At 49.4% G+C, this 26,868-nt stretch overlaps 9 protein-coding genes and 1 non-coding gene across 10 annotated transcripts; 4 read left to right on the top strand and 6 right to left on the bottom strand.

Moving 5' to 3' along the window:
* Nucleotides 1-242: 242 nt before the first annotated feature.
* On the top strand, nucleotides 243-3,207 carry EDB82DRAFT_468139 (uncharacterized protein). Its single transcript, XM_025738436.2, has 2 exons — nucleotides 243-2,995; nucleotides 3,044-3,207. Exons 1-2 carry the CDS (start codon nucleotides 386-388, stop codon nucleotides 3,143-3,145), a joined length of 2,712 nt encoding a protein of 903 aa, XP_025593197.2. The 5' UTR covers nucleotides 243-385; the 3' UTR covers nucleotides 3,146-3,207.
* Nucleotides 3,192-4,149, bottom strand: EDB82DRAFT_322677 (ubiquitin-conjugating enzyme/RWD-like protein). The gene is made up of 2 exons (XM_025738435.2): nucleotides 3,650-4,149; nucleotides 3,192-3,597 (listed from the first exon to the last, which is right to left on the bottom strand). Exons 1-2 carry the CDS (start codon nucleotides 3,894-3,896, stop codon nucleotides 3,344-3,346), a joined length of 501 nt encoding a protein of 166 aa, XP_025593196.1. The 5' UTR covers nucleotides 3,897-4,149; the 3' UTR covers nucleotides 3,192-3,343.
* A 317-nt stretch (nucleotides 4,150-4,466) lies between these two features.
* Nucleotides 4,467-4,549, bottom strand: EDB82DRAFT_t245. Its single transcript has one exon. It is a non-coding gene; the product is annotated as a tRNA-Glu (tRNA).
* A 766-nt stretch (nucleotides 4,550-5,315) lies between these two features.
* On the top strand, nucleotides 5,316-5,843 carry EDB82DRAFT_529927 (uncharacterized protein; the record flags this gene model as incomplete). The annotated part of the gene is made up of 1 exon (XM_025738434.2): nucleotides 5,316-5,843. One exon carries the CDS (start codon nucleotides 5,316-5,318, stop codon nucleotides 5,841-5,843), a length of 528 nt encoding a protein of 175 aa, XP_025593195.2.
* Nucleotides 5,844-5,949: 106 nt separating this feature from the next.
* Nucleotides 5,950-11,104, bottom strand: EDB82DRAFT_322672 (uncharacterized protein). Its single transcript, XM_025738433.2, has one exon. The coding sequence runs from the start codon at nucleotides 10,802-10,804 to the stop codon at nucleotides 6,056-6,058; it is 4,749 nt and encodes a 1,582-aa protein (XP_025593194.2). The 5' UTR covers nucleotides 10,805-11,104; the 3' UTR covers nucleotides 5,950-6,055.
* A 796-nt stretch (nucleotides 11,105-11,900) lies between these two features.
* Nucleotides 11,901-14,516, bottom strand: EDB82DRAFT_480552 (Mechanosensitive ion channel-domain-containing protein; the record flags this gene model as incomplete). Its single annotated transcript, XM_025738432.2, has 1 exon — nucleotides 11,901-14,516. One exon carries the CDS (start codon nucleotides 14,514-14,516, stop codon nucleotides 11,901-11,903), a length of 2,616 nt encoding a protein of 871 aa, XP_025593193.2.
* A 4,071-nt stretch (nucleotides 14,517-18,587) lies between these two features.
* Nucleotides 18,588-21,885, bottom strand: EDB82DRAFT_452341 (glycosyl hydrolases family 31-domain-containing protein). Its single transcript, XM_025738430.2, has 2 exons — nucleotides 21,613-21,885; nucleotides 18,588-21,561 (listed from the first exon to the last, which is right to left on the bottom strand). The coding sequence occupies exons 1-2, from the start codon at nucleotides 21,695-21,697 to the stop codon at nucleotides 18,755-18,757; spliced, it is 2,892 nt and encodes a 963-aa protein (XP_025593192.2). The 5' UTR covers nucleotides 21,698-21,885; the 3' UTR covers nucleotides 18,588-18,754.
* Nucleotides 21,886-22,083: 198 nt separating this feature from the next.
* EDB82DRAFT_515138 (nucleoside diphosphate kinase) lies at nucleotides 22,084-23,470 on the top strand. The gene is made up of 7 exons (XM_065608975.1): nucleotides 22,084-22,133; nucleotides 22,191-22,623; nucleotides 22,704-22,734; nucleotides 22,796-22,839; nucleotides 22,892-22,950; nucleotides 23,006-23,116; nucleotides 23,166-23,470. The coding sequence occupies exons 2-7, from the start codon at nucleotides 22,352-22,354 to the stop codon at nucleotides 23,363-23,365; spliced, it is 717 nt and encodes a 238-aa protein (XP_065463409.1). The 5' UTR covers nucleotides 22,084-22,133; nucleotides 22,191-22,351; the 3' UTR covers nucleotides 23,366-23,470.
* EDB82DRAFT_515137 (uncharacterized protein) lies at nucleotides 23,471-24,199 on the bottom strand. The gene has a single exon (XM_025738428.2). It carries the CDS (start codon nucleotides 24,110-24,112, stop codon nucleotides 23,498-23,500), a length of 615 nt encoding a protein of 204 aa, XP_025593190.1. The 5' UTR covers nucleotides 24,113-24,199; the 3' UTR covers nucleotides 23,471-23,497.
* A 760-nt stretch (nucleotides 24,200-24,959) lies between these two features.
* Nucleotides 24,960-26,767, top strand: EDB82DRAFT_322610 (uncharacterized protein). The gene has a single exon (XM_025738427.2). It carries the CDS (start codon nucleotides 25,297-25,299, stop codon nucleotides 26,461-26,463), a length of 1,167 nt encoding a protein of 388 aa, XP_025593189.2. The 5' UTR covers nucleotides 24,960-25,296; the 3' UTR covers nucleotides 26,464-26,767.
* Nucleotides 26,768-26,868: the final 101 nt, after the last annotated feature.

Genomic DNA, 26,868 nt, shown 5'->3' with positions numbered 1-26,868 from the left:
ATAGACATGGCTGATATTTGTACAACATGGCGTCGCCTTTCCACCATGCCTCATTCCTCCCCTTTATCGAATGCCAATACTACTTCATCAACCCACATAGGAATTTAATTGCCTACAACTTCTATGTAAATTCAAGCAGTTCCAATTCATGAATACCCAGAGTATGCAGAAGTGATTCGAAGTTGAACATATGTTATAATCATGTGATAGAAGAGCCACAGGCCTCTAAGGTACCAAATTTACCTAGCATTACACAGCCACAACCCCACACCCGAATGCGGCCCCTGATGGGGTAGTAGCTCACACTTGCGATAGTAGACAACTCACTACTCACCTTATCATACTATGATTGACTATCTACAATAACATACCAGCTCTCTTCACGATGGACGACCTCTCAGGCCTCGATTGGTCTTCAAAGCCAACTGGCGGCCAACCGAAGCCGCCAGTAATGAACCCATCCTTTGCGTCAATGCGACCAACACCATCTCCTTTGGGTTCTGGACGCAACACGCCTCTGTCCACACAGGGTTCTGGTTCCTTGGCTTCCAAGGCAGCACAGGCACCAGCGAAGCCATCACAGGACAGTTTTAGCAATTTGATGAATTTTGGACCGGCAAAGGCGAAGCAGAACCTAACTTTGGCTGAGCGACAGGCGCAACTCGAAGCTGAGAAACGCCAGAAAGAGGAGGAGAGGAGGAAGCAACAGGAGGCCCAGTTTGGTAGTGGTCAATTTTGGGACGCGCTTGGAAGCAGAGGCGCATCGACAAGTCCTGCATTACAACCACCACCTGCATCGAACACAACAAAGTCCGACGACGACGACCTCTTCGCTGCCTTCAACAAGGACACCAAGGTTGACAATGCGAGCCACTACCCACCCCCCGAATCGCATCGATCGACCCCAGCAAACGCAGCTCCTCCATCTGCGCCGTCGATCAACTTGAGCGATCCGAACGCGTGGAAGACTAGTGGGGGTGGCTCAAATGGAGGTGGATTTAGAGTCGAAGACGACGATCCATTCGGGCTGAAAGAGTTGAAGCCCGCTGCTGCTCCTGCGGCGCCTACTCAGCAGGCTGATGATGACGACTTCCTGGGCGATCTTGGCCGCCCTGTTGACGAAGTGCGACGCATGCAGGAAGCAAGTCGACCTCGCGCCGAACCTGGAAAGCCCATCGAGGATGAAGATTCAAGCTCATCCGACGACGAGGCTCCGCCAGCACGAGAGCAGTTTACTGAGCGAAAACCCAGAGTCAATAAGGATCCCTTTGACAGAGCGGTGGCCCAGCTTGTGGACTACGGATTCTCTGCAGATGATGCCCGACGCGCCCTGGTTGAAAGCGGTGATGGCTATAACGCACAAGCCGCAGTCAACTGGCTTTTAGATGAAGCGCACCGGAAATCAAAGGAACAGGCGCAAGGAAAGACCTCTTCGGCCAGCTCTAGTAGGCCAGGAAGCCGACCCCCTAGAAGTGACAGCAGGTCACCAGCGGCTGGAGAACAGGATCTGGCCAAGACAGCGGCTGCTATGGGCAACAGTCTGTTCAAGACTGCCAACTCACTTTGGAAGACGGGACAGAAGAAGATGCAGCAGGCTGTTGCCGATTTACAGCAAGAAGGCGGCGATCCAAACCAACCTAAGTGGATGCGAGAAGCGCAACAGCAGCAATCCTCAAAGTCGCAAGGAAAGGCTCGCGCAGATGCTACAGACGAAGCCATGATGCTTGAAGCCGGTGGTCGCCCTCAACCTCGCCGCACTAATAGTCGACCTACCGAGCAGCGGGAGACCCCTCAGCCATCAAGGGGGCAATCACCTGCTCATTCTGTTGGCAGCCGTTCGAGCCCTGCTCCTCGATGGCAGCAACAAGCACCACCTCCGACATCGGCTTTTGATTCAAAGTCTCGACTTAATCGCCTGGCCGCAGATGATGATAGCCTCTCGACTTATAGAAGTCCCAACAGACGGAACAAGACACCCTCACAAGCCCCTTCACCAGTGCCGACACCAAAGCCAGCTGAACCAGAGCCAGACCTGCTCTTCAACTCGCAAGAATTCAAAGCAACCCAGTCTCTACCTACAAGATCAGCCCAGCCATCCCCTCGACCAACGACACAGGCCAAGCGACCTTCACCTCCTGCCTCAAGACCTACGCCACGGCCAGCTCGAGAGATACCCTCCATAAGCCCTGTTGCCTTGCAAACGTCAACACAGCACCGACTTCAAGGCACAGCTCACTTTAAGCGAGGTGACTATGCATCTGCTCACTCATCGTATTCGTCTTCACTATCGGCTGTTCCACCAACACATCCTCTCGCCATCCTCCTTCTATGCAATCGCGCCTTGACTGCCTTGAAGACCGGAGAACCAAAACAGGCTGTCGAGGATGCTGATACGGCGCTCAAACTTATCGGACCTGGTAATGGCCAAGGAGAAGTGGTGGCTGTCAAGAATGAGAGTGGTGTTGACGAGAACCGAGACTTGAAAGACCTCTATGGTAAGGCGTTGAGCAGGAAAGCTGAGGCTCTCGAGCAGATGGAGAAGTGGGCCGACGCCAGTGCGGTCTGGCAATTGTGTGTCGAGAGCGGTGTTGGCGGATCGAACGCTATCAAGGGTCGACAGCGATGTCAAAACACTTTGGCGCCCAAGCCTAAACCCACACCCAAGCCGGCAGCTGCCAAGCCTCGACCAAGACCTACGGCTACAGCTAGCCTTGCATCTCAAAAGAGCTCTGAAGCTGTTACTCGCCTTCGTGAGGCAAACCAGGCTGCGGCCAAGGAAGATGACGAGAAGTTTATTCTCTCAGAAAAGGTTGATGCCAAGGTAGCTGCCTGGCGCGATGGAAAGCGGGACAATATACGTGCTCTCATCGCCAGTCTTGACAGCGTGTTGTGGGAGAACAGTGGATGGAAGAAGGTTGGCTTGCATGAGCTGGTCATGGCCAACAAGGTCAAGATTTCGTACATGAAGGCGATTGCAAAGACCCATCCTGACAAGGTAAGCCCCTATATCAATTTTGTAATGATCTATGCTAATATTTGACAGCTTCCTCAAGACGCAAGCACTGAGGTGAGGTTAATTGCGGGACTGGTGTTTAGCACTCTCAACGAGAGCTGGGATAAGTTCAAGGCGGATAACGGGCTATGAGAGATTATGCATGAGATGGAGTTTGTAGAGCGTTCACGATAGAAGCGTTTCTCCATGGGATGAGTATATGAACAGTTTATTTAGGCGGCCATACCGCTGCCGAACACCATGCTATGCCATAACGATGCTAAAATGATGTGCGCTGATACTCCCTTGCCACTTTGAGTTGTTTACTTTTGCCCTGTAACGGCGGGCATCTTATAGACCCAGCATTCTCCTGACGCCCTCTCGGACCTTATTCTCGTATTCGGTGCGGCGCTCTCGCCACATTTTGGCGGCCTCGACATTTGCGGGGGATTCGTCATTGGGCTCGGCAAGCATGCTCATGACAGAGATGAGGATCTTCTCAACAGATTGAATAGGTGACCATCGCTCCGAAGCGTGCTCGTAGTGGTTGGGATCGTCGCCGGGGGGATGCAGGATGGAGATGCAGACCAGACCACTAGGGTACACTATCAAGAAGTCAGTAAGCGTTGCGCGAGAAGAGTAGTAGAGCCGACCGACCATTTGGGTGCCACACATCGGCAAGGAAGCGCATAGATGGCGGGGCAAGAGGATAGTCCTTGGGGAACTTGAGCTCAGCAGGAAAGACTCCGCCTTCAAAGGGAGTACCCTCGGGGCCTTGGATGAGGCATTCCCAGTGAAGGAGATCGTCTTCTGAGATGGGGCCTGCGGTGATGCCCTCTGGTGGATTATTGGTGAGAGCGCGGTACTCTTGGAGAAGGCGGCGGTGGGCGGTGGACTGCGCCATGATAGAGTAAAGAAGAAATGGTGTGAGAAGATGCCGTGATTGTTGTAAGACGTTTATAAGCTTCGTTGGCGTAATGTAGAAATGTATTGATGATGTTTAAGCTCCAAGCTCAGTGTTGGGTGTTGACGTTTCGGACAAGGTGGAGGGAAGCTGGGAAGGACGGGTGGGGGGGACCCCGGGAATCCGGGCTGCCCCATGCCTTTGCGCCGGAGGCCTTTTGCCTTTTTAGGAATATCAATAGCAGAGTAGTCTTTAGTTTTTAAACCTGATCATTAAAAAGAAGCATGTCTGATTATTGGTAGCGATACTAGATATTAGTCTTCGATAGCTATGACTCCAAAAGAGAAGGGGTAACAGAGATCTTTATTTTATCTCGTAAGAGAGTCACTTTCATTAGATCCCAACAATCGGTATTATCAACGACAAGGTTGCATGCCTTCTCGGGTTGCAACAGCAGGACATGTGAACTGACATAGTATACGTAGTTGCTAACAACTGACTTCTTCCTCATGATATAAAAAAAGGACAAAAGAAAAACAGTAGGAGCTTGTGGAAGCTCATTAATGGTATCTCCGGTGCGGGGAATCGAACCCCGCTCGCCGCGGATTTCTCAAGATGAAAACGCGGTATGCTAACCGATACACCACACCGGATGCGATTGTTGAAGAGCTTGTACTTATTTGATTCTCTATAGTTACACAGATTTACGCCAACATCACCCTTCATGCAGTCTGATTGATGATCCATCCACTTTCAGTTGCTTTCGTGTAAGTCAACGACTCAAGCGCTGATAAATTCCATTCGAACCAGCCAATCTGTTTTCTTTCCACCTACTGGCCAATGTGACTATTACACAACTGTTCATGTGCCGCTACGAAGGATCATAGTTTGTATTAGAGATCCTGTTTCCTCTTCCCAAGGGTTTCTGTTTTTTTCTGAAATGACAACTCGACCGTCATGTAACTATAAAAAGAGACTCATTGTTGTTATTTTTAAACAGGCTACATGTATCTCAGACAGCCTAATATGCTCCTTTGGAAACTACGTTACAGACCAACGCAAATTACGAGTTCTTTGAACTTGGCTTAGGATAAGCAACACAGAGAAACAGAGCAGTTAGCTAAGAAGCTAGATTCTTGCCTTGCACGTGGACTATAACTGTTCAAGACACCAAGCTGAACCTAGTAAAACAACATCCATTGTTGGATTTGTTGTTCAACCGTACATGAGCTAATTTGATGAATAGTCTTGTTCATTCATTAGTATTATTTAAGTGTCCCAATATCTCAATCCAATCTCATCAACAACCACACTCAACAACAAAGTAACAACTTCAAACAGAAATTCAACTCACAGAAATTCAACTCACAGAAATTCAACTCACAGAAATTCAACTCACAGAAACTCTAGCCAGTCATCATGGGTTCCTTTACTTCTAAACCCCAGAAACCTGACCAGGTCGGTGGTAAGCGAAAACGTTCAGTTGACGATCATACTGATTGCCCTCCTGCCAAGAGAACTCGTCCTGCTCACATTCCAGACGACCAACACATCATGTCCCCTACACAAAACGCCGCTCTACAAGCTGAATGGATCATCAGGTATCTACGAGTCACTAAAACTGACTCCCAAGACAAGACCGGAATGGCTGAATCTCGCTGCAATAACCCCAGCGCTGACATATCCGAGCAGCTCCAGAAGCTTGGAGCTGATGCAAAACTCACAGGCGACAAACTACATGAGATCATCAAGTGCTTTGAAAAGCATGTAGATGTTGACAATGAAGGGCGGATTGCTGGTGCTGACCATGGTTTTTGGTTTAAAATCGCGCTTGGTTCTGTCAAGGCCGATATTTTCTTGATGGCTGATCAAATTGACGACATCGTCGAGCAAAACTGCTCGACTGTGGCAGAATTAGTGACCGGCGGCGAACTAACATGTCACTGAAAGGTATGGATCGAGCTCGGTTCATGAGAAAGTGCCAGAGAATGGACGGGCAGGCCCGAGTTCTCATGGTAATTTGATCATCAAGCAAGTTTTCTATCAAAGATAGATATTCCCAATTAACACCCCCATTTCCACATTCAAACTCAACACAAAACAATGTGCTTCGCCATATGATCGCCGTAAAAAAAAACGTGAAACCATGTGTACAATATTCAATTATAGTCCCAATCATCATCGTCTCCCCAATCTCCACCAGAATAATCCACCACCGGTTTCTTCGCCCATTTGTCTTCCACCACAGGAGCAGGTTTGGCAGGAGCATGCTGCACCTCGTTTGTTTTGACTTCGACAACGCGATTGTCCTGTGCGATCGGGACGATATTGTTATTAGTGTAAGTAGGCGAAGGCTGTTTAGACTTCGATGGCGCTGCTGGCGGTTTGTTCTTTTGTTTATCCTGAGTATCAAGTTGAGCAGTCTTTGGAGCACTGGAATTGGAGAACAAGGGTGTCGTAGTGTTATTGTACTGGGGAATACCCATTTCATGATCAGGCTCAGGTCGTGCAACGATTTGCTGTTGCTGAAGACTTGAGGATGGCAAAGCTGGCTCCGTCCCAGCACGAGGTGTCTCTGCAGAGATCCTTGGAGTGACATCAGAGCTCGACTGGGCAGCATTGTGTTGCTGGATCTCTTGAGATTGGCGCCACATGTCTGTCGATTTTCGTTTCACTTGGACGATAGAAGGCTTCAGCACAGCCTGTGGCTGGGCTTGTGCCACTTCGATTGTTGTGATCGAACCGGCGTCAGAGAAATAGCTTTTCTGAGAAGACATGCGACTCAAAGGAGTGGTGGATTTATCGGAATGGCCTGGACTCGCTGCCGGTGCATGTGGCGACAGACGATCATTAACAGTCGAATTGGGTTGGAGATAATTGGATACAGAGGCCTGGAGTGGCTGAGTGGTTTCAGGTGTTTTGGACCGAGGCACAGGAGCTTGTTGCAAAGCTCGAACTTCACCAGGAGAAGGTTGACGGGGCGGTGCTACTTGTTGGTGAGCGACGCTATCAGGCTGGCTCCTCACGGGCGCTTCCTGGACAGGTCGTGAGAAATTTGCTGATAAAGCTGCTGGCTTCTCCACTGGAGGCCCTGTTATAGGTTGTGTGATTGCGGGATATGCTCGAGGTTCAGGCTGAGGATGCACTGGTGCTGGGCCCGGTGGCGGACCTTGGCTAGGCGCCATAGCCATGTCGTTAAAATGCGCTGGCATTGGCGTCTGTTGAAGCGACAGTCTCTTCTGAAAGGATAGCTGTCCTGGCTGGGAAGGCATTTGATTCTGAGGAGGTGCTATTTGTTCCTGTCGAACAGGCGTCTGGACCTGCTGGGGAGGCGAGTATCTCCTTTGAGGCGGCAAGGGTTCTGCTTGAGGAGCCATCTGCATAGGGTGAAGAGGCATTTGACCAGGTTGACCAGGTTTAAAGCCCATTTTATCTGACTCATGGACCGTCTGAAAAGAATGGGATTGTCTTTGAACAGGTCGAGATTGTACCGGCGCCTGCTGAGGAGCCATTTGCACAGGTTGAGGGGGCATCTGGGTCTGCATCTGCACCGGCTGAGGCGGCGGCATGTTTCCCTGAAGACCTGACTGCGGTCCAGTAGAGATAGCTTGCCCAGGCTGCCATACAGCCTGCTGCGAATATTCTCCCCCGCCCCAGCCTGGGCGTCCAACAACTGGTGATATAGGCGAAGAGATGACTGGTGTAGTCGGGCTATGCGAAACAGACTTGGAACCACCTTTCAACCATTTCAACCATTTCTTCCCCTCCTTGCCTTCTTTCGAACCAGCACTCTGTGTTGACTGAGGCTGCATAGACACTGGTCGTGTATTCTGAGGCATTGCAGGATGCGGGCTGGGCTGCCAGCTTCCTTGGTCTTGAGGGATTTGAACATGAGGCTGCACTCGGCCAGGATGAGCCTTTTGGAGAAGGGTTGGCTGCCCTGCAGGAGGCATATGGCCTGTGATGGGACCTTGCTGTGGTATTTGGTTCTGTCCTTTCAGGCTAGGAGGTAAAGGTCCCTGAGAAAGTTGATTTTGAGGAACCGTCTGCCCTACTGGGCTTGATGGACCGTAGGTAGATCGTTTTTGTAGCCTCATTGGTACAGGTTTGGGAGGCAACACAGATGGTGCAGGTTCCTGGGGAGCATTTTGAACCTGAGTGTTTATTTGTCCAGGTTGAGGCGCTCTGCTCTGAGCTTGTGGTGGAAACATTTGTCCCTGAACAAGCTGCCTCTGTGGTACAACACCTTGATGCTGTGGCATCCCCTGAGGTACTCTCGGATTATGCATAGGCACCTGCTGACCCTGAAGATGATGCGCACTCCCCTGAGAAGGCTTCCTTTGCAGTTGTTTCGGATTCTGTGGTGGCATAGGAGCAGCTTGAGGAACTTGACCCTGAGGCATGGGCTGTCCCATATGACTCTGGGGTGCTTGGATTTGCTGCCCTTGGAATTGACCAGGTGGGACATTCCTCGGACCTTCTGCTTGCCAACTAGCTCTTCGACTTCCCATTGGACTCGGTTGTGCTGACGAAGAAAGCGAACCTTTCCTTGTTTCGGACGTTATACTTGCTGTCGATGATCGACTAATAGTCCCGATTGGAACTTCTTCATATTCTTCGATGCGTCCAAGGGCCTGCTGGCCTTGCGGGGGTGGTGTAGGAGCAACGGGGCGCTGGCTCTGTAGGGCAGTACTAACCTGAGATGCCTGTGGTAAGGACTGAGAATGCGGTAGTCCCTGCGGCGCTGCGTTGTAACCTTGCACTGTCTGCTGTGCCAGAGGCGATCCGCGCTGGGCACTGACAGGATCTGTACCAACAGAGTTGCGTCTTGGGTCTACACCACGGCTCAGAGACTGCCTACGCAGCACATCTCGGGCAGAAGCATTGTAACACTGGCCCTCGGCATCTTGCACGTTGAAGTAAGACCCCTGAGGATACTGATTTCCTGTAGCAGGAGGAGATGTTGGTGAGAAGCCCTGCGTAGATGGCGGCGTATTTGACACGGGCGAAGGTGTGTAGTTGGGAATAGAACTAGAGTTCGTAGATGCACGGCGACTGTGTTCCATTGGAGAAGGTGTTTGAGTAGGAAAAGACATGCTGCCATGTCGCGAGTCCGGCGAGACAATGGCAGAGCTGCATGATGAATGCCGTCGATTATTATGAGGCGGAGGCGACGGGTTAACGGGGCCTCGATCTGGTATGAACGTTTTTTGCACGAATGGCTCTTCAGGATATGGAGGATCCTCTCTGCGAAATGTTGGTCGATCATCAGGATAAGGCAGATTGTCGACTGGGTATGGAGGAAATTGAGTTCCAGGTCCTGCTGTTGCAGATCGGGGCAGGCCTTTCGGTGGAACGTCCTCGATCAGGCTCCGATATTGAGCCTGTGTTTGCGTTCCCATCATGTCAGGCATTACACTAGCAGGTCGTTTTGGTATATGCGGCCGATTCGCTGTACTAGGTGGCAGTCCTTGATGCTCATTCTGCATCACAGATTGTGGCCTCTGAGAAGGCAGTGAATCAGGTACAGTGTTGATCCTCTGGACACCCATTCGCGGTTCCTCAAGGAGATGTTGTTGAGCCATAGGTGCTGGAGTCATAGATGGCGGATGTTTTCCTTGTGTGGGTGGTACATAAACATGGCCCCGTGATGGTCTCGTAGGACCAGGCTCAGGCTGCCCAGGACCTTTTCCACGTGCAGGCTTCAACACAGATGGCATGTGAGACAACTCTGGCTCTTGCCCTGGGATATATGGTGCATTGCTCGCAGCCACTGGTGGTAAATTCGCCCGAGAAGACTGATCGAAAGCTGGCTGAAAAGGTATTTGAGGTTGAGATGGTTCATCCAATGGACGCTTAGGGGGCACTTGAGGTGGCGAAAGCACGTTGGGCGTACCAGCGTGGCCTCTATCGGGTGGTCGAACAGGACTAGAATAAGCCATTGGGTCGCCAGGTTGAAAAGTTGATCGTCGCAAAGGCGCCGGATTTGGTGATATCTCTACACGAGTTTCTGGCTTGTATGATTGAATCATGGAAGGTGCCTCCCCAGCCGGCTTTTTATCAATCTTTAACGGCCGCATGGGTATGCTATAGTTCCTTAGCGATCCAGGCGCAAGTTGTGGCTCATCTTTCTTTTTTTGTGTCGGACTTGTTCGCTCTTGTAACTCAGCTATCGGGACTGCAGTTTCTATAGGCGCCAGAACTGTATTATCTGCCATCTCGATCGGTGGAGGGTGTTTTTCGATGTGTGCTTGAGCTGTATCGCATGTCGGCATCTCAGCAATGATGCCCACAGGATCAGGCGCTGGCGGAGGCTCGTGGCTCGGCATCTCGTGAATTTCTTCGACGACTGTAGGCGGTACCAATACTGGTTCTCCTGCGATAGGGCCTGCGTTTGCAGTACTTTGAGACGGCGTTGTCCTTTCGCTATTCAACGGACTCACACCCTTTGAAGGACTCTTGTCGACTCTCCCTTCGATGCCCTCCGCAAGAACTCTCCTCGCAGCCTCCTCTTCCTCTTCTGCTACTGGACTCACATCGGTATACGTCCCTGGCCCGAGGTACATGAAGTTTTCTGGCTGAAAGACCGTGCTCTCCTCTTCGAGCGCTCCGTCCCAGGTCATACTCACCGGTCGCGCCGTAGCCGACATACCATACCCTCCATCGTACTTCTTGGGGCTCAGCCTGGCTGGCGCCGCGGTGGTACTCCCATGGCGCCGAACCTGTTGCTGCGACTCGAGCCGTTCTTCGGGCGCAAGATCCGGCGCGGGTGAAAAACTATCGATAAAGTCCGGAAACTCATCGCCTTCCTTGGGGAAGTGGTACTGAATGTGTCCCGTGGGTTTGTACTTGTAGAACCAGCGACGGCCATCGTAGTCGGCTTCCCAGCCCTCTGGAAGGCCAGACATTTAGTTCTATTGTCGTTTTTCTTATAGAGAGGTCGGTATTATTGCACCGCGACGATAGGCATGATTGCTTAAGGCGAAACTCGACTCGGCTCGTCCTCAAAAGTGAGGCTTTGGAAGATGCGATGTGTCCGGGGATGGTTGAGGGCGAGGTTCAGCTGAACAAGACAGCGACCAACCATTGGATACAAATGACCTCAGGCAATGGTGGGTGGCTGTTGGGAGCACAAATGAGGCGCAACGGGAACAGATCCGCAACAGTATATTTCACAATGAATGGTTCTAGAAGCAGATGACAAAAAGACACTGGAAACTAATCAATATATAAATACTTCAGGCTCAAGCTCTCATCCCTTGTTCTACAGCCTAACCTGAAAGTTGGTTTCAACTACAGAAGGCCTGATCCTGATGCGCGGGAGCTGAACATTGGTCTCTCCACTTTAGCCGACAAGCTATCGAATCGCTCTGTATTTATTGGACATAGAGCTTTTAGGGCGGACTTGATGGACCCTTTAATTACGCTAACAGCTCTAATTACCACCATGGTTTTGGTTCCCTTTGACTAGGGTGTCAGCCTTGATTGAGGGGTTCTCATCTTCTCTTGGAAGGATTGTAGCATGTTGATCTGAATGAAGCTACATAAGACGCATTGATATTCATAGTTGCACGGCTAATACAACTGCTAGAGCTTGCGAGACGAGAACAACCGATTGAGTTCAAGATATTCAGATCTCATGCTTGAAAGATTACATCATTGCAGTTACCCCAGGATTACCCCTGCAACGTCCCGCCCAGGCCGTAGGTAGTGATGGGCCATCATCATGACAATTCTATGTATGCCACGACTTAAGTATCATGACCATAAGCAAAAACACTTGTTCTATCACGGCTTGTCAAGTTTTATAAATTAATGATAAAATTGTGTAAACTTTTCTCGCTCTCTATCTGCTGAGTCGATTTGTTTAACCAACGTCTTGTATGGATTGCTGCAATCTATGCGCAAGAAAATGAAAATTATACACCAATCCAGATGTGCCAATCTGAATGTCTATATGCTAAGTAAAGATTTGGGTTTTCGTAGGTATCGTAAGAAGCCCTTCTAGACAATATTGCCGGGAGTTTTGCTGCTCCTAGACCCCGTCCTCACTCGGTTGAACACGTGTCGTCGGCTTTCTGTCGAGGTGCGACGGTCAACGCCTGAAGAGCTGGCCAACGATCGTCGCTCTGACTCCTCTTCAGCTCTTGCTCCACGCTCCTTTTCTCGGATTGATGCCAGACGGTGCGCTTGGACGTTATCTCGTCGATTGTCGAAAACATCCTGGAAGTCAAAGCTCTGGTCCATGTTACGCATGCGCTCAGCTCCTCCTCGCCGGGTGCTGTAGTTCGAGGGGACATGGCTCAGGGGAGGGCCTTCAGAGTGAAGGGGCCGATCGTGGGGAACGGGCTTGTCATGAAGGTCAACGCCACGGCCATGTTCACTCCCATGATCAGGCTCCTTGCCATATGGAGGAGGCTGCATACCAGACCAGTACATGGGGTGCTCGCGGCTGCCACCAGGCTCGATGCGGAATGGTGACTGGATGCCGACATTGACCATCTGTGTCATCAGTTCCGTCACAAATTTGTTGTGACGGTTGAGACGCAACAGTTCGTTCTGGAAGTTTGTCTTGTGGAAGAAGATCATGTTCATTAAGCACGATCGAACGTCGTCGACCTTGACCATCTCGGTAATGATACGAGGTGCATAGTCACGCTTGTTGGCAAGGCAAAACTCGGTCATTCGTTCCTTGAGATCATCAATCATGTGCTGAGGTGTACCGAAACGCATCACCAGAGGAACAACATCGGCGAGACCATTGGATCGTCGTTGGTTAAGAATGAAGAGGCTGTTGAGGAGCGAGTTGGGAGCCTGCACGATGTGACCCTGCATCTTCTTAAACTCGGTGTAGAGGAGAGAGATCTCAGTCACGTAGAAATCGTCACCCATCATGTTGTCACCGGTAGATCCGTAGACAGTTACACGATCACCAACATCAAAGGGGTGCTTGACGAAGACGAAGATGATGGACTGGAGAAACTCTTGGGCTGTGGCCTGGAGAACCCAAGCCAGACCCAGAACAACGGTACCCGCAGAGCCAAGAGCAGCAGCAGCCGATCCAGAAAGAATCGAGATGAAGACAATGATGGTAATGATGATGATGATGAACACGAAGACCTTGTCGAGTTTCTTAATCACCGAGTCAAGATCCTTGAGCGAAGCAGCAATGGCCTTCTTTTCTAGATGGATTTCGTTGCACACAGCTTCGAATTCGTCAATCGAGATATCACCATTCATATCCTTGTCAAACATCATGAAAGCAGCCTCGGCCTCCTCTTCGCTGCCAAAGATTCGTTCCATATCTTCTTGGTAAACCAGGTCGTTGCCCTCCTTGGCAGCGCAGCGGTAGATGAGCCGAGCGAGGGTATGTGCCGTTTGGGAGGTTCGGAGAAGCTCATTGACAACTCGGCGAGGGTGGTTGCTATCGATTTTACGACCGATCAAGTCGTTTCCGACTCGGCCAGCTACGTATCCAACTTTGTCAAAGATCTGACGAGCGTTGTCCTGGAGTGTCTGCATGGGAGTCTGCGCGCCACTAGCGGAGCCACTGCCGCGCTGAAAGAAGTAGTCGGTCTTTTCGTTGTGAGCTTTGGCATGTTCGTAGAGGTGAACCAGTTGGCCAACATCCGCCTTGTTATTGTCAATTCGAGTCGCATACGTTCGCTGATGGAAAGTGAAAGCAATCCACTGAATGAGGATCTTCTCAACAAAGTTGAGAGCTGCCAATGTAAATAAGGCAATGATGACCTTGTTCATAATGCTGACCCAATGAGGCTTCTGGTCTCGGAAGTTGTGGTTCATCATGGTCGGCTCAAATGAGATGAGGATGGCGAGGAACCAGAGAAAAACAGCCGTGTGCAAGTCAAGCTGGTATCCGATATCTTTCCACTTGTTGGCGTTGGTAGATCCGAATAGCTTAGCAATAAGTTTGAGAGTTGGCGGCAAAATACTGCTAATCATACGAGAAACCCAGAGAACTCCCCAGACAATCTCTAGCCAGATACCGAACCACATGAGGTCGACGCCATTGACATCCCGTCGCTTGCCATCATCCTTGAGAGCGAATTTACCCAGCAAGACAGGAATGAGAAGCAAAGCAGCTCCAGGGACCAGGTATAAGCAATATCGGACAAATCGAGGAAACTTTCGGAGGAACATCCAAAATTTGAGCAAAGTAGCATCGGCATCCGGCTGCTTCTCCCTTTGCATGGTCTCAGAGGGTATGGGCGCATTGAAGGCATCTTCAGGTTCAAAGTTATGAGCTCGCTGTTTCAAATGACTGGAATCATCGCGAGCCTCGGCGGAAACAGCACGCTCAATTCGCAAAAGCTCAATATTGTCGTCCAGTCGGCAGGCATCTGCGCGCTGGCTTATTGGAGACCGGATTGAATTCGAGTCATTGGTGATGACAGGAGCTTGTAGAGTAGGAAATGTATCGAGTGCTGTTGGAGGAGCCGAGTTTCTCTTGTCGGCAGGTGATTTGGGCGAGGTCGTCGGCGCTGGTTCTGATTGCTGGGCGCTGAATTGTGAAGGGTTTCTGGAGGGAGGTGGTTGTCTGAGATTGAAGTCTTTTAACTCCTTCTCCTCCCAGCCGTTTAGGGGCGGATCTGAACTCATGATGGTCCCCGTTGATGATGTTCACTACACGAGGTTGTATTCGAGAGATCAGACAAGGTAGTGAGATAGGAGAGAATTGCAATGTCCAGCAGAGATTATTTTAGAGAAGCTTTGTTCAACTTGTGGTGGAGAGCGAGTGGTGAATACCCACACTGGGTTTGGTGATGTGATAAAACGAGAGACGAGACAATTGGGAAATAGAAATAGTAAGGAAGTGGATCGATCAGATGATGATCCTTGATGACATCGATCTCGCAGATAAAATGGGGTTGCTCGTTTGGTGAGGCGATGCGTGGTCGTTCAGATACACACAAGGTTGGTTTCCTTGGTGTTTTTGGGTCGGTTGCCTGTAAAGGAAGAGGTGATATGATGTCGTCACTCTGATCCCAACCTTTGTTTTTACTCTCGCTTGCAACAAAAGAAGGAGAGATGAAATCTTTACAAAAGGTAAAAAAGGAAAAGAGAGAAGAAAAACGAAATCAAGTAGGAGAGAATCTGGGGGGGATTGTTGGAAACCCTGCGGGTGACGGGGATGCTGTCGAGCTTTTAAGAGATCGACCAGAGGTTCAACGCTTTCAGTTCAGTAGGCGTGGAGCAATGGAGACAGCCAAGAGGGAGGGAGAATGGGTCAGTACAGATAAGGTAGCCTTGGTTGATTTCTTGGCCAAACCAGGTCAGGGAGAGATGGAATAGTAAATGGCATTTCCATGTGAAGCGGAATTAACTTATCCACTGTTCTTTATGCTGTGTGGTGCTTCGTCGTCTTGTAGTTAACTTTGACCTATGTTCCATCCTGGATAGACCTTTTCTTTCCCTCTTTATTATTGCCATCAAACGTTAAAACTGCCCACACCTTCATTACAGAAGTCACCAGCGATAGAAGAAAAGACAATTGCACTGTTTAGCTATTAACTGGGAGTGACAAGTTCGGGTGTGGTTAGCAAGTGGAGCCACCGGAGTCAGAGTCAAGACCTAGCGACCGGCCGCCAAGTGTCGAGTAATGAGTAGGTCCCCCAAGGCCCCGTATTACCGGAGGGCGTTTAGTGGACGGATACTGTTCCATGGATGGTGTCACCATGGAACACCCAAATGGGAAACCCCGAGGGTGCCGCCGATAGAATGGATGGGAATTTAGTCTAATAGAGCACGCCCCAAGCCAAGGCCAAAGCACTCATCACCCCTAAAAAAAGAAAACGATGGGATCTCAACTTAACTTAATCGCAATCCAAACTTGTTCCCGGTTGAGGAGGGTCTTTCGTTTCACAAGCCGATGTAGATGATTGCGTTGTCACAGTTTATCCGCAAGAACAACAAGTCATTCCATCTGCAGGGGAACGAAATGGTTGATCTGATCTGACCCCCAAACAGGCGCATTGAATTCAACAGGCCAGGGGAAGCTAAAAACATTTGATCCCAGGGAATAAACACGCTGACGTCACGGGCCAAGAAAACGACCGAGATATGCTCATATCCACTTTTGTGAGGCAATCTGTCGTAGGTTGTAGGTAGATTCATTCATTCGATCATGGAATCTTGATCAAACTTCGCCCATCTCGCCCTCGTATTCTCCATGCAAATGTGACAACCATCATGACGACGATCATCCGATGATGCTATTGTTTGGTGGCGGCGAAAGAGCAAAAAAATACTTTTTTTTTATCCGTCTCTTCCCGTCGAGAGAAATTCTTGTCGAGCTTCGATTGGAAGCTTTTCGATAGAAAGGGTGTGCTCCCCTGCATTCCTTTGTACCACACCAAAAATGATGGCTTTTTCACCAGGCACAGACAGCACTATCCCGTCTTTTCTTCATCAGCTGTGTGTGTGTAGTCTCTTGGCTTGCAGCGTGGGGGCACCCTCACAGTACGGGCATACCGTACAGTTATTAGCAGCAGTTAGTACAAAAGCCTTTGGTTTCAGCACAAAAGAGCCTCACTCAGACGCATCATGAAACCACAGAAAATTGCATCCAAGACCCCTAAAATGTCACCTAAAAATCTTTTGCCCAGACTTTAGACGAATCATGCTACCTCCGTTTTTACCGAATTTCAGCTGAACAGCCAAGAAATATTATGGAAACCTATGCCCAGCTCAAGGAATTCACTATTATCCGCACACAGCGAAGAGTACACAGAGACAGTAGCAACAGCCTCGTACAGAAAGCAAAGACCTCAACTCGTTAACCAGAGTGATCAATGCTCAAGCTCAGGGGGTTTTCGTGCTAAGACCAATCCCCCAGTTCGTCTGAACGCCCGCAGCGCAGTTTCTAAGACAGCGACACCATCCCTGTCCTACCGCACGTAGATAAGGACGATGCTAGAACCTCAGGATAACTACCCTACGGGGTTAAAAGACCTGGATTTAAAGCTGCGAAATGATAAAGAGACTGATTCGCGTCTGGACCACCATAAAGTTATTGGGTTCTCTCAGCCAATTCGCTACTGGAGTCAAGTCTTCAACCATCTCGATGCAATGCACTATCTTTACCCAGGAGTTCCAACTCCTAACACACTAAGCCAGGGATCGATATCGTTTCAATTTAGGACGCTTTGCACGGTAGTACAATACTTGAAGGGAAAAGGCGGTAGGTGACATAATTGAGTACTTGCTGCTGCTACTCCTCTATTCGCACGTCTAACCCTGTCGACATTGCAACAAACAAAACGATATAGTGCTAAATATTAACCTTGTAGGATAGAACAGTTGAGCCTCCAACTTAACGGCCATGGACTTGGTTACTATCCTTCCCTTATCTATCCACCCGGAAACAACGGTGACCCAGGATATCCTCTGCACTTATGCGTTCCTCAAGTTCATACACACACACTTTGCTCAGCATGTTATAGGGTAAATCTACTTCCTGTGTTATAGTTTTCCGTAATAATGGAAGCAGCTACTTATGCTGATATTCATTTAATTGAACTTTAAGGCAGATGGTTTTTAGAATCGCTTGGCGTAATGTATGGAGTGTTTCTCATCATCTTCACGATTACCAAAGGGCCGTGTCGTTGTTTGTTCAATGCCTTGCAGGTGGTCAGTCCGCTGGCTTATCACAGATACTGCTGATCAACTGCTTTGATGTGCAGGCCATCTGATCTCCCTTGGTTTGCACTGATTTTCGTCCAAAGTCGGCTGGCCGTCTTCCTTATAATGGCTCCTCCAAGGTTAATGCTATCCCTATATCCTTACTATTTCACCCAAATAAAGGGAAGCCACTTGAGCAATCACGAATCTTGAGGACAGGTATCTTTGGGGAAGGTAGGTTATGATGGAAAGCAACACAGTAACAACACGATAGAGAATCGTCAATATAGACCTCCTCGAGACTTGCCAGCTTGTCCAAGGCGAAACCACCTCGCGAGGTCTATTGTGTAGCAGGGAACAAGCTACGGGTAACATATTTTGGAGAAAACGACAAGGTATAACTGGCGAAGAAAAGCAGTCGCCATAGTAATTTGTTTTTACAGAATGTTGACTTTGTCTTGGTAACTCGAACTCAGCTCTGTTGAGAAATCACAAATTGCTTTCCATCCATGTTCGTTCATGGTGGGTATCGGGTTTCTAATCAAGAAGCTTAATTTCACGAAGGAGGTTACATTGCTCCATTCTATATATCACAACTCACTTACCGAGTATCCTGACGCGAGCAAATCTTCGGTGGAGAACTTTCATGCATAATATGTACCAGGTCTTGTTTGCATAGATCTTGTCGATTCGCGCATGTGCCAGTTAATAAGCTTGGAGTGTTTTGCCTTCACCGTGTTATAAACTTTGGGCAGATAAAATATCCAAGTCTATCTGCATAGTTTTAAACCAAATTTTCAGCTATGGCACGTAGATATTTATTTCTTACTGACAGTAAATAGGTCGATTCATTTGTCCCTACCTGTCAAAAACATTCATGGCTCCATTGGAATCTCAAATTGCACAGACACCGCCGTGGTGATATACTCAACTTTCCAAGGTCCTTTCTCATATCCAATCATGCTTAATTTTCACCCTGTGTTTGTACTCGTTACGCCCCCCACTCGGCCAATGTGTCCATATTTCCGTTACGCGGCATACATGATACTTGCCTTATTTGTAGTTTCATGATGCTCACAGCTCCTTTTCATAGTCGCGGTTAAGTTACACTTCTCACGGGTGCTGCCGCCAACCGTTAATTCATGGACCAATTCACGATCCAGAAATGTGTCTATTCTTAGCTTCTCCCCACCTCTAATTAAACTAATCATCTGTCATTAAGCAAGCTTAATGCTCCAGTCCTCACCGATTTTGGCTCCAACTCGGCCCACGATTGCAAAGGCTGCACGACTGCCCTGAGCGGCGTGATATTGAATCTTGACTGTCCATGTTCGTCCCTCTGACTCAATTTGAGCCTCCTTCTGGTCCCAGGTCTTGGGTGCGCCGACAATTACGATTTTGTCGACGTGGACGTTTTCCATAGCCGTTAGCCATGAGCCAGCCTTGGCCGACTTGGTGTCGCGTCCCTCGGCATCAAGAGAAGTCAATGTGTTACCACCGAGGGTGAACTTACGATGGATGTATTGACCTTGCTCGTAATCAAACGAATCACCGTCATCAACGTAAAGCTCGCCCTCTGCGGCGCCAATCTTGGAAGCTGAGACAACAAGTGTGTAGTCGTCGAATCGCATGAGTGCACTTGATCGTCGAGGAGTGTCGCGTCGAGGGATGATATGTCCACCTCGGAGTAGGATGGGAATCTTCTCTAGTGGTGCGCTCACTGTAAGATGCTTGCCCTTGCTTGTCTTCTGAACATCGTAGGTAAAGTAGTCATAGTAGATTTCATCATCAGGAATCCAGATGTCAACTGATTCCTTGCCCTGCTCCGTGACCGGCTTCACCAGAAGACCGATTGAACCAACGAAGAACTGATCTTCAACAGCAAAGCCAGCCTCTTCAGTGGGGTGCGTCCAGAACATGGGCCGGATAATGGGGCTTCCGTCCTGTGCCGCGCTGTGGAACGCAGTGTACCAAGCGGGCAGGAGAGTGTATCGGAGTCGGATAGCGGCGGTCGAGATCTGAGTGTAAGGCTCGCCTAGGAGATAAGGCTCTCGACGTCGGGCATCGAGGTGCGCATGAGCTCGGAAGAAGGGATACCACACACCGGTCTGGTACCAACGGACAAGTAGGTCTTTCTCAGGGTTGCCGAAGAAGCCTCCAACATCAGCACCGGCAAAGGGGAAACCAGAGATTCCCTGGTTCAAAGTCATGGGGATAGAAGCCGCCAAATGCCCCCAGTCAGCCTGGTTGTCTCCTGTCCACATGGCGCCAAGCTTTTGCGATCCAGCGTAAAAGGCTCGTGTCAGGATGAAAGGTCGTCGAAGCTCTCCCTTCTCACGGTGAAGAAGAGCTTGGAAAGTGGCGTTTTGGAAGGTCAGGCCGTTCAGGTTGTGGACATCACGATGCTCCCATCCTCCATGGTGGATGTTGTCTTTGGGCATGGTCACTTCGGGTCCGTTGAAAACTGAAGGCTCACTCATGTCGTTCCACATCCAGGTGTTACTCATGGTGCCCTTGAACTTGTCGAACTTGAGCATGGTCTTCCACCATTCAATTGCCTTGGGGTTGAAGCAGTCAATCCAGTTAGAAGCTCCAGGCCAGCACCATCCTTCGTACGGCTTTTCCTCCTTGTTGTGGACAGCAAGGTCTTGAGCAAGCATTTCCTCAGATGCAGCGTAATTGTCAGTCTTCTTGATATGGGGGTCAAGAAGGACAACAAGCTGACGGCCATGGGCATCCAAATGCTCACCCATGTCAATGGGGTCAGGGAACGAGTGAGGTTCCCAGGTAAAGTACTTTCGGTCGTCGGTGTACTCAAGATCCAACCAGATGACGTCGTATGGAATCTTGTGCTTGTCCATGTTGCGATCAACGTTCCTGACATCATCACTGGATATGTAGTTCCATCGGCATTGGTGGTAACCGATAGCAAACTCTTGAGGCATCGCAGTGTAGCCAGTCAACTCTCCGTATGTCTTGGTGAGGTCAGAGGGAGTGGGACCGAGGAGTACGAAGACGTCGAGGAGACCACTCTCTGAAATCCAATGGGTATGAGTGCTTGTCTTTCCACCAGCACCGAGACTCAGCGGGTTCATGCTGCTCTTGTCCTTGGTGATATCGACCCAAGTCTCAGCAACATTGAGCCAGAAAACACCAACAGACGAACCCTTGCGATGAGCCTGCATGAAAGGGATAGCACCGTAGAGTGTCATTGGGCTGTCGAGGATGTATTCGAACACATCGGCGTTATACATGCGGTAGGGCTCAGCGTAGTTGCCATCTCCACCACGAGTCTGCTTCAATGACAGGGGGCCTGTGTGCTCGGGAATTCCAAATACATGCTCGTATCCATGGAAAGTGATGTCCATGGCCACACTCTCAGGTCCACGAGGCTTAGTATCGGTGTTTCCACCAAAAGACTCGTCCCACCATGTACTCTCATCCTCAGCGGCCTCTTCGCCCTCCTTGTTCTCAATCTTGGGTCGCCAATGCTCCATGTTTAACCAACCGCGGTCGTTGAACTTGACATGCGAGTTACCATCGCGTTGGAAGTCGATCTCAAAAGGCGAGAACTTGATGATAGCCTCTTGCTTGGCATCAGGTCCATACTTGATGCTGATTTGGGTCTTGTCTTGATGTGCAAGTTGTGCCTCCTTGTCGAGATCCAGACCAGCAACAAGAACCCACTTATCGGCCTCATTATATCGTTCCTTACGAACTGGACTGTCTTCTCGGAGTACAACGTCCTTGTTGCGTCGCTTCTCCTCGTCCATCGTAACTCGGGCGGCGCCAGATTTGAGGAAGGAAATTGTAAGGGGGAGACGGACGGTGTCTCCGTTGGCATTGATGGTCTTGACAACCATGGCCTCCAGCTTTCCATCCTCGAAAGATGTCGAATCGGCCGAAATTTCGTAAGGTGCCTTCCAGTTAGAGCCTTGGGCAATAGCGTCGTCGGCATAAGCGCGGTTTCGTTTACAGAAGCCGGATTGGTTGCACTTCTTGAAGTCCTTCTCTTTGACAGCAACTAGAGCGATTGTGAGCTAGGAATTGATCAATCTTTACTGTAAAGTCTTACCAGCCGACTGTATGAGGCAGCTCAGAACACCAAACAGCAGCAACAGCGCCGTCCAGCGAAAGGACGACGCCATATTTGACCTCATGATGTTTAGACGGTCAAGAATCAGACCGCGATCAGAAGTTAAACAAAGCAACCGAATATATCGTGGGTATATCAAGCAAGAATTCAAATTTAGTCTCCTGCCCTATATCGACCGTGAAATCCTCTGTCTAGCAGAAGTGAGCGTTGTTATTGTGGTTTGTGCTGGGGATAGCCTCAGCTTTGATGATGTCGAAGTCAAGCTGTCCCTTAGCTCCCTGGCTCCCCAGTGAAACTTCAATCCGAAACAGGATTAGTGCGAGACGCAGGGGAGCGGGTACCAAGATGGCGGGGCGAGCTTCAGTAGAAGACTAGACCTGATAATGAACTAACTTCTAGGTTTCATTCTTGCTCTCTTTCCCATTGAGTTTCGACGTTATTGCACTGTACTTGCTGATCGGAAGTTTGTAGTTGTTGTGTCTTGTTGGCATACGAGCTTTGTAAGTTATTTTTTTTATCGTCCCTTTTGCACTAAAGCTGATTGAGATTGGCTGAAGTTTATTTATATCTATCTATATCTTTATTTGGATATTGATTGACCGTCTAATTTGTCTCTACTTCTTGAATCAAAGTGTCAACATCGACCAATTATCAGTCACGTGTCCGTGTGAATTCCCCAGATCTCGCACCTACCAAGACCCCTCAACGCCAGCTCATCATGGCTGCTGAAGAGCCCCGCCAGCGAAAAGACCCCGCCGTGAGCGGCAACGAGAATAGCAAGCAACAGAGACGGAGGACTGCGGAAAATCTTGCCCCGCCATTTTTTGCTCTGCTCTTCGCCCTCCTCGCCCTTTATATCCTCTTTTCACCGCCTTCTTCAAGCCTTTCCCCTCCAGTCCCCGTTTGTCATTCTACTGTTTCCTCCTCTGTTCCTACATCTCAAGTCATACCAGACAAGAATATCGCCAAAATGTCCTCCTCCGAGCAGACGTAAGCTACCCCGCCACCAAGCTATACACCCATCAGGGTTGATGCTCCTCTATTATGAATTTGTGCTGATATTGCTATAGCTTCATTGCTATCAAGCCCGACGGTGTCCAGGTAAACATGCCTTGGTGTTGATATGTGATTGATCCGAACAGAGCTAACTCATCTACCACAGCGTGGACTCGTTGGCCCCATCATCTCTCGTTTCGAGAACCGAGGGTAAGCACTTGTATCTGCACAAACGTTACTACAGAAACTAACTTTCGGATAGCTTCAAGCTTGCTGCCATCAAGCTTGTCACCCCCGGCAAGGAGCACCTCGAGAAGCACTGTTCGTCACCAGAACTATCTACCTGACATGTCAATTAATTCTAACATACTCGCAGACGCTGACCTCGCTGGCAAGCCTTTCTTCGCTGGTCTGATTGAGTACATGAACTCTGGCCCCATCTGCGCCATGGTCTGGGAGGGCCGTGACGCCGTCAAGACTGGCCGTTGTATGTTTGACTGTTTCAACGATTAGACGAATGCTAATCATATCCCTAGCCATCCTCGGTGCCACCAACCCCCTTGCCTCTTCTCCCGGTACCATCCGTGGCGACTACGCCATCGACGTCGGCCGCAACGTCTGCCACGGTTCCGACTCCGTCGAGAACGCCCAGAAGGAGATTGCTCTCTGGTTCAAGGACGGCGAGGTTGTCTCCTGGAAGTCCGCCCAGTTCAACTGGGTCTACGAGAAGGCTTAAATCTGTCATTGATATGACACCCTAAATGACGGAATGGAAAAGCACATATAAGTGGGATGACTTCATCTCTGTGGGTATATCAAAATCAAGACAAAATCTTCTCAACCTTGATGGTCTCATTGCCATGAATGACTAAGGCTTGCGCGTGAATACCCCTTTGGCTCTCATGAGCACTCCGGCGAACCATGGCGTAGCCCAGACGCTTCCAATAATTCGGATTGGCAGTAAAGCCTTGGTGATCGCATATGCTAGAGCAACCTCCACTAGGACCTTGTAACGTCCATCTCCACTATGCCAGCGCTCAATTGCTTTCTCAGATTTCGAGTCAGGGTGTGTCGTAGATGTGCTCGATGTTGTCTCGCCCTCTTCGTTCTGCCCAAAGCCAAACCAACCCTTGCGTTTGAAGTACCGCTCAAATCGAGCAACTCCGTCATCCACATGGCCGTGAAAATAGCCCGTCACGTAGTCGACAGGCACGTAGTTCGTGTAATGAAAAAATCCGAATAGTCCTAGAACAGGCACTATGGCTGTGATTTCGTGTAGGATCAGAAAAGAGACAATATGCGAAACTGGCGCGTTCCGTAAACCGCCAGTGTATTTTTGCAAACGCCGAGGCAGCTTTGATGTGATGCGGTCAATACGGGAAGCTTGGGTTGACTCGGCGCGGATCGTTGAGTTGAATTGACGTGGAAGAGCGCGAGCCCTGAGGCTGGGACGCCAATTGAAGGCTACCAGGTTGCGGCGCATGTTAAGGCTAGAATTATTAAACTTGAAGATGGTAGTGCAGTATCAGAATGGTGAAAATAGAGCCATCATTGTTGATGTTTTGCTACGCCTGGGTGGAGCTGCTGACAGATTGAGAAGACTTCGTTCCTCATACTGAAGCTTCAGGGTAGCCAGCTTAAGTAATTTCAACATGTTCTTCTCCACGGGTTTGAACTGTCAGTAATGCTCTGTGTTGAATACGTTCTGAAATATCATCCCATATATGAAGCCAGCGAGTGGCTGTTCCATACCTTTGTTGCCTCTTTCAAACCTAGTTGTATCTCATCGTTACAAGGAGTTTGCGCGTACTATTTGGCTCACTGTAATCCACGGCCAACTATCACTTCTGTCCCAATAAGGCTATATCATTCGGCAGTGGTAACAAAACTAGAGAGTAATATTAACACTCCTAGATGAAGGATTTGCATGAATATTCGAGAGATAGGAGGTGCTTCTTCAAACAAGAACGTGTGCCCTCAGTAACATGTTTGTCTACTGAACCTCGGCCTCTTCGCAAAACCATTATCTTAAGTTCAAATATGAAGTTGAACTGCAGCGTACTATCAAATCCGTCAAGAAAATCGAATTGGTGCGTTCCAGACTACTATACTACTGAATTGAATTCTTACCTACCTATTAACGTACCTGTCAATGTTTTCTCAGGTAAACTGAAGGTACACAAGAATCATGGAGCTTTAACCACTCCTTCCCCCTAAGAAGTTCTTCTACGCCAACTGGTTCTCAACAGTTTCAAGATGGCACGATTTGAGACGCTTGACGACATAGTGTGCCGGCTTGGGTAGCTGATGGTATCATCTCTACCTCGCTCCTGCCCTCTTTGTTGATCATTAGGTGCGAGGCGCGCAAGCTCTTTCCTAAGACATGGTTGAATTATTCAATAACCCCAACGAAATGACTAGAATGATAGCAGAGGGAAGGTGCTCGACCTTCGACTGCCTCAATGTAGAATATCGAGGCCTCCATAACCTTTCTCTCCCCTCCTCTTGTTTCCATCTTCTCTTCTTCTTTATCTCCTCTCATCACCAACTTCATCTCCTCAACTCAAACTGATCTCTCACTCCACTGTCACAAAGAACCATCAACGGTACTGCACATCCTGCACACATTCCCAACACTACATCACCTGAACTCACTACATTACCAACATGATCTGTATCAAGTTGGCTGCCGTCGGCGCCCTTCTGGCGACTGCCCAAGCCCAGATTCGTCACCCCGACGAAGATCTCATCCTTGCAGATTGTGGCATTGGCGACAACAAGGACCATCCCAAATGGTCAACATCTCGCCAGATCAACTGGTACAAAGACATCAAGTGGCCCGAAGATGCCTCCACATTCCCTGCTGCCCCTGATCTGTCCGTCGAAGTCCCCTATGCAAGTGGAAAGTACCCATGGAATCCCAAAGGAACCACAGTCAAGCTTTCCAATGGTGTTGTTTGGACAGCCTACATCAACCCTGCCGTCGCTGATGGGATGCCTGCTGGATCTGCCGTAACCACCAAAGAGGGTGGCCAGGAGCTCAACTGCTATGCCTATCGTGGCCGCCCTGTCAGCGCCGCTCTCAACATGACAGTCACCAACGATGCTGTTTGTCTATCTGCTTTCGTCTGCAACCGTGATGACAAGGCTCCCCCTCGTCCTAGCGACATGAGCTCTCCTACTTCTACCCTGCAAACATCACCCGCTCCTCCTGCTACCACCTTCATTTCGCAACCGCCTGCAACACCAAGCCCTGCTGATGGTACTGGTCCAGCCCCTCCCACAGATCCCAACACTGGCAAGCTATTTGTGTCCGCTCTCATCAGTCCTCGTTTCGTCAACTGGCCCAACACCTGGCAAGCCTTCATCGAAAAGTTCTCCTGGGATCGACAGACCGGCAAATGCGTCGCTCAGCCAGTAAAAGGAGACGGATACACCATCAACATTGATTGTGCAGGAATCCAGATCGATTCCGATTCTCATTTGACTCTCCTCATGATCAAAGCCCTTCATGACATTGGCATGAACAGCACCCTTTTCAACCAGAACCCCATTGTGCCAGGAAAGCGCAACTCTACTTCGGATCACTGGGTTGTCATGCCAGAGGCTTTCAGCCTTCAGGCCATTGATGTTTCTCATCAAAATGTTGTTGGCTACCTCAGTTACAACACGAGTTATGACAACTTCCTGAGCGGACCGTGTTCATCTTGCGATACCAAGCGGTTCAACGAGCAATTCTTTAACCCCATTCTAGCTGCCATGAAGGGCACTTACCCTCGCTATAACAGCTACAACGTCGAGGCCCAATGCAGCCCCTGGATGGCATGCTTTTAGGGGTGGAAGCTATGATCCATGTGTTATCGTTCGGTGTGTTTTACGTTACATGAATTATGAAGGCTAATGTGGTCCACGGTGGACATAGGGGGTGTAATTTTTGGTGGCTTATGTGGTATTGCCTTTGCCTCGACATGTATTTCAATGTTTCACTGTATTCTACGAGGAGTCAAGCTATTTCATTTGTTAGTTGACCAGTTTCCTGCACAGTTATCCCCTCGCAATGATGGAACAACCGTTATTAAATCAGAAGAATGCCTCGCCATGTGAAGCCACCTGTGACATCTCCTCAAATATCTGTGATACTATGATGATAGTGATATCGGCAGCCCTACCCATCTTGTCTATTAGAGTGTCGGGTCATTGACAGCGCCTGTGGATACAATTCGACAGCCACCTGAGCAG

The sequence above is a fragment of the Fusarium venenatum genome (assembly GCF_020744135.1).
Source record: "Fusarium venenatum strain MPI-CAGE-CH-0201 chromosome Unknown EDB82scaffold_4, whole genome shotgun sequence".
Lineage (NCBI taxonomy): Eukaryota > Fungi > Ascomycota > Sordariomycetes > Hypocreales > Nectriaceae > Fusarium > Fusarium venenatum.
The sequence above is the reverse complement of the archived record's forward strand: the minus strand, read 5'-3'. Positions and strand labels throughout refer to the sequence as shown.